Genomic DNA, 12775 nt, shown 5'->3' on the forward strand with positions numbered 1-12775 from the left:
CAGCATAGCAGCCGAGAGGCCGAAGCTGCAAATAGGGAGGCGCCTCTTTGCCCTCGCTTCAGTCCCTGGCATGAAATGATTTGCGGGCTCTCTCCGCTTCAGCGGTGGGTTGCAGTACAGGTCTACTGCACAGGGTGGTTGTCAGGATTACCTCGCGATAATGGGTGGTGGAGCTTTTCAGGTCCTCTGAAGCCCGTTTGTAGGATTGCTGAGTAAGGTTACTATGAAATCATTGCAGAGAGGCGTGGATGGAGGAAGCTGGGTGTTTGCCAAAAGGGAATGAACTCCCCCCCCCCCCCCGGGTCTGGGTCCAGCCGGGATCTCTGGTGACTTCCCAAGTTTCCCTTAGTGACTTTCTTTGACTTCTGTTTCAGTTGAAGGAGTATTCCCAAAAAGCCGTCGAGATCCTCCGAATGCAGAACCACATCCTAACAAATCACCCCAACTCCAACATTTACAAGTGAGTCTCTCCAGCCTGCCCCACTCCCACAGGGAAGATCTCCCCTCCCCTCCCCAGTGTGTCAGGGGGGCTGCCCACCTTGGGAGCCAAGCCGAGCCTAGCCAGTTCTCTTGGCTGGAGCACATGGCATCCTTCCAGGAATGCATCACTCCGCTTGGCCTGCCTCTCCTAGCCCTGACCCGGGTTGGCAGTCTCCGCCATGTTGAACCACTTCACCCAGGCCCTCCTCTCTGTCAGTTTGGTGCAGTGGTTAGGAGCGCAGACTCTAATCTAGGAGAACCGGGTTTGATTCCCCACTCCTCCACATGCAGCTGCTGGTGTGACCTTGGGTCAGTCACAAGTTATTTCAGAGCTGTTCTCTCAAGGGCAGTCCTCGAAAGAGCTCTCTCAGCCCCGACTACCTCACAGGGTGTCTGTTGTGGGGAGAGGAAGGGAAGGAGATTGCAAGCCACTCTGAGACTCAGAGTGAAGGGCAGGGTCTAAATCCAATCTCTTCTTCTTCTTCTCCTCCTCCTCCTCCTCCCCCCGTGAGACCCCTCACACACGTTCCTCGTATAATGCAAGGCCTTTGCTTCAGTCAGCTTTCAGAAGGGGTTGAAGAGTTCCCTTTTATTTGACCGAAAGGTCTCTCAGCAGCTGCCAGACTTGGTAGCTAAGTGACTCCTTGTGTTCAAAGGCAGTGGATCTCTAAGTATCAGATACCGGGGGGGAGAAGCCACACCGGTGGGCCATCTTCCTGCTTCCCGGTGGGCAGCTGCCTTTGGGAACAGAATGCTCCACTGGGCGGGCCAAGCAGGTCTTGTGATCCCCGTGGCCTGGCTAGATTTCCAGGATGCCTCTTCTCCATTGCAGCACTCTCTCGGGCCTGGTGGAGTTTGATGGCTACTATCTGGAGAGTGACCCTTGCCTTGTTTGCAACAACCCGGAAGTGCCATTCTGTGTGAGTAGCTGCTTCTCGGCGCCAGCCCTGCATTGCGGGCTCGGTGTGTTTTCGGTTCTGCACGGCCTGGTAAGGTGAATGTGGTTTTTGGCAACCTGCGCCTCTTCCTTCCAGTACATCAAGCTCTCCTCCATCAAAGTGGACACCCGCTACACCACCACCCAGCAGGTCGTGAAGCTCATTGGCAGCCACACCATCAGCAAAGTGACCGTGAAGATCGGGGACCTGAAGCGCACCAAGATGGTCCGGACCATCAACCTGTATTACAACAACCGGACGGTGCAGGCCATCGTGGAGCTGAAAAACAAGTAAGGAGCATTGCAGCCAGGCTGGCCTGGGGAGCGGAGTGCAGCTGGTTGGGTTGGGAACAGGGCCTTTTCCCGGCCTCGGGCAGTGGCAGAGATTTCTGCAGCTGGACCATCCCTTCCTTCCAGGGGGGGCTGGCCAAATCTGAAATATTCAGTCAGTACTTTATTACGATCCAAGATCAGAAGTCAATATCATCAACAAAACATATACACTTTAGTTGTGTGTCGTGGATGTTCTGAACAAAAATGTACACGTGCCAGAATAAAATTTGTTAAAACAAGTCTGTATTCTTCTGCCTGATAAGGCATGCCAAGCACTGTTCCCTCTAAGCTGAGTTAGTGTGAGCTAGCTCACAGTTTTTTAGCCTCTGGCTCACACATTTTTGTCTTAGCTCAGGAAACATGGCTCTAGAGCAAGCTAATTTATGCAGCAGGCAAATCGCTCGCTCACAACTTTAATGCCAGTAGCTCACAAAGTAGAATTTTTGCTCACAAGACTCCACAGCTTAGAGGGAACATTGAAAGGCACACAATGTGGCCACTTTAAGGGTCGTTTCATTACGGTGATCTGCAAGAAAGAGAGAGCTATAAAATCGTACCCGGATACTTGGATTTAATTGGAGTGAGATACGTATTCCAAGTGAAATTGAAACATTGCTGATGCTTTAGAAGGGGAATAGATGTGGCCACAGAGGGCAGGTCTATCAGGCACTCCACTACTGCAGCCGAATGGAACGCCTGTGTTTCAGTAATTGCTGAGGGTGGTGGTGGGAGTGTTACCTTCGTACCCTCCTTTGAGGGTTTCTGCCGCCCTCTCTTGGTTGAGCTGTGGTATGATCCAGCCCCACGGCTGCTCTGATCTTCTGGCGCCTGCCAGCAGGATTCCCTTGCTCATAATGTGCATCGCAGTCGTGCTGGATGCAAGGAAAGGACTGCACTTTTGTTTGTTTCAGCTGTGGCACGTCGGCCTCTGCCCTCCACCTTCCCTCCTGTTGCCATGCCTTAAACCGCAGCACACTCCTTGGGGGGGAGGGACCCTTCCATTTCAGAAGTAACTTTTAGTGGGGCGGGGGCAGGTTGAAAAGGTGCCAGGCAGTACAGAAAACTTGGCTGCCTTCCATAGAATGGCCCTTTCTACTTGGCGTCAGCTGACCTGGAATGCCTGTGAGAGGAGCTGGCTGGCCCCTGTGTGCGATAGGATGCTGGACTGAATGGACCATTGGTCTGATCCAGCAGGGCTCTTCTGATGTTCTTAGGAAGGCCTCGGCCTCCATGCCCCGCTGTTGGCCCTCCAGAGGAACTGGTTGGCCACTGTGTGAAACCGGATGCTGAACTAGATAGACTGTTGGTCTAATCCAGCAGGGCTCTTCTTATGTTCTTATTAGGGGAAGGCCTTGGCCTCCGTGCCCTGTTGTTGGCCCTCCAGGGGAACAGTACAGAAAACATGGCTGCCTTCCATGGAATGGCCCTTTCTGCTTGGTGTCAGCTGACCTGGAATGCCTGTGAGAGGAGCTGTCTGGCCCCTGTGTGAGATAGGATGCTGGACTGGATGGACCACTGGTCTGATCCAGCAGGGCTCTTCTGATGTTCTTAGGAAGGCCTCAGCCTCCATGACCTGCTGTTGGCCCTCCAGAGGAACTGGCTGGCCACTGTGTGAGATGGGAGGCTGGACTAGAGGGACCCTCCCTGGTCTGATCCAGCAGGGCTCTTCTGATGTTCTTATCAGGGGAAGGCCTCGGCCTCTATGCCCTCTTGTTGGCACTCCAGAGGAACTGGCTGGCCACTGTGTGAGACGGGATGCTGGACTAGAGGGACCCTCCCTGGTCTGATCCAGCAGGGCTCTTCTGATGTTCTTAGAGGACTCTGATCCCACCCATCTAATTCCTGGGTGAGCTGCAAGATTAAGGCCCATGGAGGGGGCAGTAGTCATAGCAGACACAGAAAATTCCCAGTCAGCTCCCTGGAATCTCCCATTAAAAGCGTGTCATGCAGCAAGACTGGCAGAGGCTCCCTGGGCCAGAAACTCTGAGGAGCTGCTGTCAGGAGATGTGCCAGTGAGCCCCTAACTCTGTTTAAGGAAGGCAGCTACCAGTTTCTTGGAGGGTCCCGCCTTCTGAGCTGAAGGACCTGGGCTCAGTGTTCCCTCTAAGCTGAGCTAGTGTGAGCTAGCTCGCAGTTTTGTAGCCTCCGGCTCACACCTTTTTGTCTCAGCTCAGGAAGGAGGGCTCCAGAGCAGACTTAATTTATGCAGTAGCCAAATCGCTCACTCACAACTTCAATGCCAGTCGCTCGCAAAGCAGAATTCTTGCTCACAAGACTCCACACCTTAGAGGGAGCATTGCCTGGGCTCCATCCCTGGCATCATCTGCTTGAAGGGAAGTCGGGGTTGGGAAAGGTCTTTCTCTGCTTGAAACCCCAGAGAGAGGCTCCCGATCCACATGGGCAGTCTGGGCTAGAGGAAGCGAGGCCCCGGAAGTGCATCTTAGTATGTCACAATGGGAGGGTTCTAAGCGGGGATGAAGAGCAGGGGGCGGAAGACCTCCTCATACGCATCCATCTTTCTTCCCCCTTCCTCCTCCCCCACCTCTCGCAGGTGAAACACCCTTGCCAAGAAGAAAAAGAAGTTAAAAATCCCAAGGCAGGGTTGGGGGGGATATATGCAAGTGTAGAATTAAAATGTTTGTCTATCTTTTGCGTGAGGCCTCAACAGCTCTTTGGGATTAAACAGCCATGCTGTGGAGGGGAGGATAATGGCTTAAAATGTATTTCCATCTCCCTGTCCTGTCAACACAGGAGTGGAGGACGTGAATCCCAGAGCCAGTCTGCAGTCATCCGTCCTGTTTAAAGGAGATTTCTGACGGAGGCAGCAGAGATTGGCTTTGGTCTTTCCCGGCTTTTGAATCATTTCGCTCTCCTTCCTTGCTTTCCAGGCCGGCCCGCTGGCATAAAGCCAAGAAGGTCCAGCTCACCCCGGGCCAGACGGAGGTGAAGATTGACTTGCCGCTGCCCATCGTGGCTTCCAACCTGATGATTGAGTTCGCCGACTTCTACGAGAACTACCAGGCGTCCACGGAGACCTTACAGTGCCCACGGTGCAGCGCCTCTGTCCCGGCCAATCCTGGGGTGTGCGGGAATTGTGGAGAGAACGTTTACCAGTGTCACAAATGCAGGTGGGCTGACGTTCTCCGGCTGTCAGAGTGTGACCAGAGGTTTGGGCCTAGAGAAGTGGGAAGTACCATTGGAACGATGTGGCTCATTTCTTGAGAGAGAGAGAGCGCCAATTTGGTGTAGCGGTTAGGAGTGCAGACTAATCTGGGAGAACCAGGTTTGATTCCCCACTCCTCCACTTGCAGCTGCTAGTGTGACCTTGGGTCCGTCATAAGTTCTTTCAGAGCTGTTCTTTCAATGGCAGATTCTTTCAAGAGCTCTCTCAGCCCCACCTACCTCACAGGGTGTCTGTTGTGGGGGAGGGGAAGGGAAAGGAGATCGTAAGCCGCTCTGAGACTCCTTCGGGTAGTGAAGGGTGGGGGTATAAATCCAATCTTTCCTCCTCCACCTCCTCCTCCCCCCCAGATTTGTTCTCTTTGGGCTGGTGGGGTGGCCAGTCTGTGTCTGGCCTGTATCGCTTCTGGTTAGAGGTGACTGAAAAGAGACACTCCATGCATGTAGAAAACTGGACATCAGGAGCATAGAGTTTTTGTGTCAGCTCCCTGACATGTTAGCTTTCTGTGTGCGGGGATTTATTTATTAAAATAGGGATGAGGAGTCAGTCATGCTGAGCCCTGAAGTGGTGCTGTCCTCTGGCCTTTCCTGAGGACCGTTCTATGACGGGGAGGCATGTTTTTAACCCTGCTTTTCAGCCGCCAATGGGCTCCTGGAGCAGCTTACAGCAGTTTAGAATGCAGGGAGGGAGGCGGCTCTAGGCAAGATTTTTGAGCGGGTGTAACAAAAGAGGGCGGAGCTGCTTCCTCCTCTCCTCCTCCGTGGCCTCACAAGAGGGGAGCCTTGGGCCGGAGAGCCGCCCAGACAAACCCTCCGCGCTCCGTCGTCCAGGTCCATCAATTACGACGAGAAGGACCCCTTCCTCTGCAACGCCTGCGGCTTCTGCAAATACGCCCGCTTCGACTTCATGCTCTACGCCAAGCCTTGCTGTGCGGTGGACCCCATTGAGAATGAAGAGGACAGGAAGAAGGTGAGCGGCCCTAGCAGGAGAGCCCCACATCATGCGGCTTCTGATTCCCCCAGCCACAAATGGAAATTGCTCTCACATCCCAGAAAGGTGGACAGGGCTGAGGATGGCCACACCCACACACACACCCAAGCAGCTCTTTCCCCCAGTGGCTGTTCGGGGAGCCCCTCCGGATAGGGAGCAGGGGCTCATGTGGCTTCTCAGTGCGGTGTCCGTCCCCGTTCCCCCCGAGGGTGGGTGATTCAGGGAGAGGCAGTCCTTCGCAAGAGCTTGCACCGGACCCCGTGTTCCCTGGTGCAGGACGGGGGCGTATGTGTGTGCTTGATTCTGCTGGCCCTTCCCCTGCTAGCTGCCACGTTTAGGTGAACCCCGCGATTCTTTCTTACCGGAGGAACCTCTTGTGGGGAGGTTACCCTGCCCACAGGCAGAACTGTGCCAATGTGTTCCTTCCTTCCTGCATCCTCCAGAGCAGCAGGGCAGTTTTCTGAACATCTCTTTGTGTTCCCCCCGCACTGGAGGTTTTTTGATGCACCATCCCCAGGCTGGGTAGGTCAGAGAGGGAGCCGGATTGCTTACAGCCAGCAGTCACTTCTGCAGGGGCTTTGTGCAGTCCCATCCTGTAGTCACTACAGGGGGTCCCCAGCCTTTTTGAGCCTGTGGGCACCTTTGGGGTTCTGACACTGCATGGTGGGCGCAGCCACACGATGGATGCCTGCAGGAGGTGGAGCCAGCCACACCACAGCGGCCGCATCTCTCCTTCCGTCACACGTTGAAGGCTCTTGTGCTGTGGTGGCAGCTGCTGCCGAAGCCACATTTTTAAAACTCTGCACAGCCGATCGAATCTCCAGTGGCCAATCAGAAGCCTTGCTGGGCACAAGCCCCACCTGGCCCCTTCCTAAAAACACTTGCTGGATGCCAGGAAAGGTGTCGGCAGGCCCCACTGCACCCACAGGCCCTGCCCTGGGGACCCCTGCTGTGGTGCATGTGTATGTGCATGCACAATAAGAACATAAGAGAGAAGCCCATGTTGGATCACCCATCTAGTCCAACTCTCTGTGTCACACAGTGGCCAGAAATACTAGGGGCTCTCAGGTATATGCACATGTGTACACTAACGCAGCAGGAATTGGGTTTATGGGTGGTGATAGGCAGTGAGTCCTGTGGCAAAGGCGGAATATGAACTGAGATCTTCTTGGCTGTTGGCCACCTCTTCTGCGGTCTTCCCTCTCACAAAGTGAAACTGAGGGAAATAGTCTGGTCTGAGGAGAAAGATCCCTCACTTGGGACAGAGTGAGTACAGGCAGGAGGCCTGTTATAAGAGGGCTGTGGGCCTTGAAATAGTAACTAGTTAAGTGAAATAGGTAGCAGTGTTAGATTTGATTATTTTGCCTCTAGACACTTTTATATATTTTAAAGCACCTTGTCTGGTATTCCTTGCCCTATTACTGTGTTAATAAACCATTTGTTTAATTGTTCTCTGGTCATCACGCCTATGTTCTCGGCTTAAAAAGAGGCATTTTGGATGGGCTTGTTGGACACAGGGCGTCTGTTGTGTGGAGGAGAAGGGAATGGAGTTTGTAACGAACTCTGAGTGGCCTCTTCTTCTTCGGTTTGTGGGATATGGGACTTTAAATGACCCATGAGTATTCATCAGCCTTGCAAAATCCACTCTGAAATAACACCTCCTGCATTCTTGTGCTTTGAAGGCAGTGACCAACATCAACACCCTGCTGGACAAGGCTGACAGAGTCTACCACCAGCTCATGGGGCATCGGCCTCAGCTGGAGAGCCTCCTCTGTAAAGTGAACGAGGCCGCGCCGGAAAAGCCACAGGTAACAGCAGGTGGAGAAGGAATACCCGGCTGGGCGGAGTGGGGTGGTGGGTTTCTCAGCCAACGTGGACCATTAGGCCTTGCCCACCACACACTAAGATAATTGTGTGTTGTAACAGTGGCAAGTTGTACTTAGAGGAAACCAGGAAATGGAGGGGTGCGAGAGAAGAGAGGGGTGGTGTTAACGAACCTTCTGCATGTTCTCAGTCCTATGCAGTGTAGTTTGGCAGACCGAGTGTCTGGTCTGGGCTAGTGTGTCCTGGCCAGTAGGCTTGGACCAACCAAAGAATCCTGGGAGTTTCAGATTCTCTGGTTTGGGGTCTCTAACCATATTCACAGGCACTCTCTGTAGTCGAGTATGTTCCTAAGGAGGGGAGGCACGACTTGGAGACGCTCGGTGTCCAAGGGAAGGGATCCCATTAACTAAAATCCAGCTATTGCTGGAACAGAGTTCCTTAGGTGTCATTCACATGTTTTCGAGGCTCCACAGCTGTAGGGACTAGAAACTTGCTAAGTAAACATGCCGGATTCTGGCTGTCCTACACTTGGGCAGTTTTTATGGCAGAGCGTTGTGTAGCCAGGTTGCGTGCTGGTACAAAGACGTCTGTTTAAACTTGGTCCCCAATTCTTGGGTGTCTTCTCTCCCCTCTCTGTGCAACTCCCTTCCCTCTTACTTTTCCACTGGCAGAATTCTCTCTCCCCCCTCATATTTCAGGACGACTCCGGCGGCAGCGGTGGCATCAGCTCCACCTCGGCCAGCGTGAACAGATACATCCTGCAGCTGGCGCAGGAATACTGCGGCGACTGCAAGAATTCCTTTGACGAGCTCTCCAAGATAATTCAGGTAAACGGCCTCCATGCTGCAGGGGTCGGCAGGGGGAAAGGAAGGCGGACTTGAATGGAAGCTTTCCATGCCAACCCAAGGAACTTTGGCTCCCTGCCCCTCAAAGGACGGGTCCCTCTTCTGCAAGGGGCATCCTGTTTTGTCACCACCCACGCTGGGGAAGCCACCCGGTTTAAAGCATCTTTAGGGCCAAATGTAGACGCTGCACGCAGGTGTGTGCATTTTAAGCCCAGGCAGGGAAAAAGGTTGGTTTTGAGAAGGAGGGGGGACCCTTTCCCCTCCTGCTTCCCAAATCTGGTTTTCTGTAGCCACATCGCAGATTTAAAATGTGTCGTTTTCTGGCCTAGTTTTTTTGCTTATGGGTAAAACAGAAATGATGTGAGAGAAACATGGTTTAGATTTCTTTTTCCTGAAAAGCTACGTGTGATAACGGCTGCTTTGGAGGCTGGGAAGGGGCACAGGGGGCCGCTGTATTTATCCTCCCAGGCCTTTCCCCCAGTTTAACCCCCACCCCACCCCACCCCCAGCAATGAGCTCTGACTCTGGCAGTGTGGAAAGGAGACGAGCACCTCGCTTGTACCGAATCTCTTTACTCTGACCCTGACCCGGTGGAAATAACTGTAACTTGGCAAGGGTTATTTGAATCGTAGAAGAGTCAGAAGAGAAGGTTAAACACCGCTTTCCTCTGAACGTCAAAGCAATGTATTGTAGGCTGCTAATTCTTCTTCTTCTTCTTTCATTCGATTTATACCCTGCCCTCCCTGCAAGCAGGCTCAGGGCTGCTTACACTGGTCAATACAAAGAACAATTAAAATCACGTAAAATCCCCTAAAAACAGTTCAGTTATAAATAAATCCTGATTCATAAAGTGCTGGCAATAGTTGATTGCTATTTAAGATGGCTTACTTAAGAGTGCACACAAAGTTCTCACAATTATTTTGCTCATGATCTTCCTCATACAAGGGTGGCGCAGGCTAGGTGTCGAGGCCAAGGGCCAGGGCTCTGTAATTAAAGTTGTTGGTATAGTGGTTGGGTTAGTGTTGGCTCCTTAGTTGAAGACCTGGCGGAAGAGCTCCGTCTTGCAGGCCCTGCGGAACTGAGTGAGGTCCCCCCGCAGCCACAACAGCTTCTCTGGGCCGCAGCTGTTGTGGCTGAACGTTGCCTCTAGAGGGCACTGTTGTAGTTACAGCCTCTTTTCGGGGACGAAGTTTCGTTTTCGGCTAAGGAGAGGCCTCATGGTTGGTTGGGATGGAGGGACTTCTTTGCCCCTAGGGGGGCTGCCCTGAGGAGAGTACGCAAGCGGGTCCTCTTCACCCTCCCCTGTATCCGTCTGCAGAAAGTCTTTGCCTCGCGGAAGGAGCTCCTGGAGTATGACCTGCAGCAGAGAGAGGCGGCCAGCAAGTCGTCCCGCTCCGCGGTGCAGCCCACCTTCACCGCCAGCCAGTACCGCGCCCTCTCCGTCTTGGGCTGCGGCCACACGTCCTCCACCAAGTGCTACGGCTGCGCCTCAGCCGTCACCGAGCACTGCATCACCCTGCTACGGGCGCTGGCCACCAACGCCGCCATCCGCCACATCCTCGTGTCCCAAGGCCTCATCCGAGAGCTCTTTGACTACAACCTGCGGCGCGGGGCTGCCACCATGCGCGAGGAGGTCCGCCAGCTCATGTGCCTTCTCACCAGGTTTGTCCGGTGCCTTCCACTCGGGGGCCAGGGCGCTGGGCTTTACACGGACCGGAAGGCAGACTCCGATAGGGCCCCGTCTGTAGGGTAGAGGCCTGCCCCTGCCAAAGCAAGGCTCCCATGGCCAGGGGTACGTGTGAGCAGGGTCCTTTCCTGAGCCCCAGGGGGTTAGGAAGGGTGTCTTGACTCTCTTCCGTGTTGAGAAATGGCTCACGCAAGAGCTGTTAACACACCCTGCCTTTCGGAATGCAGCTCGGAAGAGTAAGATAACGGTATATAAGAGGATCTGCGCAGGAAAAAGAGGCTCCCAGGAATTATTTGTTGTACTTTGGGCTCCATCTATTATTTTTTTAGAAATTTTATTTCTCATACCTGTATCCCGCCCCTCCCACGAGCAGGCTCAGGGCAGGTCACATCATCTTTCAACAATTACAATAAAGTTTAAAAGTGCAGCGTAAACATTTAAAAACAGTGGTTATAGCTACTGGTGGAAGTTCTGACCCATTACTACCGATGGATATGGCCGGTTGCCGATGGGTGGATGGGCGGCAGGTGGGAGACGGCACCCTCGGGGGGGGGGCCCTATGTGGACGCCCGCTGCCTCACCCAAAAGCCTGGTGGAAGAGCTCTGTCTTGCAGGCCCTGCGGAACTGAGTGAGGTCCCCCCGCAGGGCCCTGATCTCGGTGGGGAGCCTCTTCCACCCTGGTCGGGGCTAGATGGACGTCCTTCAGGCCAGGGGCCACCGGGAGATGTTGATGATTAGAGCGTAAAGCTCTTCGAGGCGTATACTAGTCCAGATACTGGAACAGACCCTAGGCCAAGAGAACAGGCCAAAGAAGCGATATGAAGACATATCTCAGTGGCAGAGCGTCTGCTTGGCATGCAGAAGGTCCCCGGTTCATTCCCCAGCATCTCCAGTTAAAAGGACTAGGTGGTAGGTGATGGGAAAGACCTCCGCCTGAAACCGTGGAGAGGGTCTATGGCTCAGTGGCAGAGCCTCTGCTTGGCATGCAGAAGGTCCCCGGTTCAGTCCCCGGCATCTCCAGTTAAAAGGACCAGGCAGTAGGTGGTGTGAGAGACCTCTGCCTGAGACTCTGGAGAGCAGCTGTCAGTCTGAGTGGACAATACTGACCTTGATGGACTCAGTGTCGGACTCAGTCTAAGGCGGCTTCCTGTCTCCGTAGAAGACAGACTAAGCTCACAAGAGGGAACTGGATAAACATCTGGAGCAGAGGTCCATCAGTGGCTATTAGCTACAAGGTATAGAGAGGAACTCACAGGCTGGGGCAGGTGATGCTCTGTATTCTTGGTGCTTGGAGGGGGGGGCGACAGTGGGAGGGCTCCTAGTGTCCTGGCCCCACTGCTGGACCTCCTGATGGCACCTGGTGTTTCTGGCCACCGTGTGACACGGACTGGATGGGCCTTTGGCCTGATCCAACATTGGCTTCTCTTATATTCTTACATATTCTCATTGTTCGACTGCAATTGATAGAAGAAGCTAAATACACACAGTTGTGCAGCTAGGAAGGTCTGGACTTCATGTTCGAGTGTATGGAATGTTTTCATTGAGAAGTGGTTAATTTTGTATTGTATATATTTAAGGATTTTCTCTTTGTAACCAATGTGATTACTGATACCTTTTCCCTGTAATTTTTGTAAAGCTTGTGAAGCTTCTAATCACATAAATAAAGGAATTTTTTTTGAGGGGGGAATGAACTAAACACCCTGCCTTTCTCCCCTGCCCGGTAACAGGGACCACCCGGAAGCCACCCAGCAGGTGAACGACCTCATCATCGGCAAGGTGTCGGCCGCTCTGAAGGGCCACTGGGCCAACCCCGACCTGGTGAGGAGGCCTGGTGCGGAGGCCTGGTGCTTGCTGGGCTTTTCTTTCTGGCTGCATCTGTGGGGGGGGGTGGGTGGGGTGGGGGCAGTCAGGCCCTCTGGGATTCCGGCCACCCGTGGGAGCCGCATCCCAACTGGCTCCGAGTGCAGCAGCCTCCCCGCAAAAAATCCCTTGTTCTAACCCTGCAGGGACATTTGTGTGGGTACGTTTCTGAAAAGCTGCAGGACTGGCCTGAACCAAAGCATCTGTCTTGGCTTTAATTCCTTCTGCCTGTTTGGCTGTGTGCTGTCTGGGACAGATGTCGGGCTTACCCTTGTCTGGGCTTCCCCTGCAAGGGTGGCAAAAGGGGAACGACCAATACTTCAGACTGACCCTCTGTCTCTGCCCTGGCTTCCCCTGCAGGCCAGCAGCCTCCAGTACGAGATGCTGCTGCTGACAGACTCCATCTCCAAGGAGGACAGCTGCTGGGAGCTGCGGCTGCGCTGTGGTGAGTCCCTGCATCCCAAAGGGCGACCAGCAGAGTCGGAGCTTTTGCTTGCCTGAAGTCCCAGATCCAGATCTAGGGTCATCTGTTGCAGGAGCTGGGGAAGTCTCTCTCTCTCTCTCTCTCTCTCTCTCTCTCTCTCTCTCTCTCTCTCTCTCTCTCTGTCTCGCTCTGTCTCTAGTGCGCCCTCGCCGC

General features: G+C 53.8%; 1 protein-coding gene across 1 annotated transcript in view; it reads left to right on the top strand.

Annotated features, from left to right (window-relative positions):
* The window catches only part of UBR4 (ubiquitin protein ligase E3 component n-recognin 4), a 136680-nt gene that overhangs the window by 91407 nt on the left and 32498 nt on the right, over positions 1-12775 (top strand). The window contains 10 exon segments of the mRNA XM_015412557.1: positions 375-460; positions 1313-1400; positions 1515-1708; positions 4639-4878; positions 5762-5900; positions 7604-7729; positions 8444-8572; positions 9909-10252; positions 12006-12096; positions 12499-12583. Coding sequence (XP_015268043.1) covers positions 375-460; positions 1313-1400; positions 1515-1708; positions 4639-4878; positions 5762-5900; positions 7604-7729; positions 8444-8572; positions 9909-10252; positions 12006-12096; positions 12499-12583 — 1522 coding nt within the window.

Source organism: Gekko japonicus, unplaced genomic scaffold, assembly GCF_001447785.1.
Source record: "Gekko japonicus isolate JY-2015 unplaced genomic scaffold, Gekko_japonicus_V1.1 scaffold131, whole genome shotgun sequence".
Lineage (NCBI taxonomy): Eukaryota > Metazoa > Chordata > Lepidosauria > Squamata > Gekkonidae > Gekko > Gekko japonicus.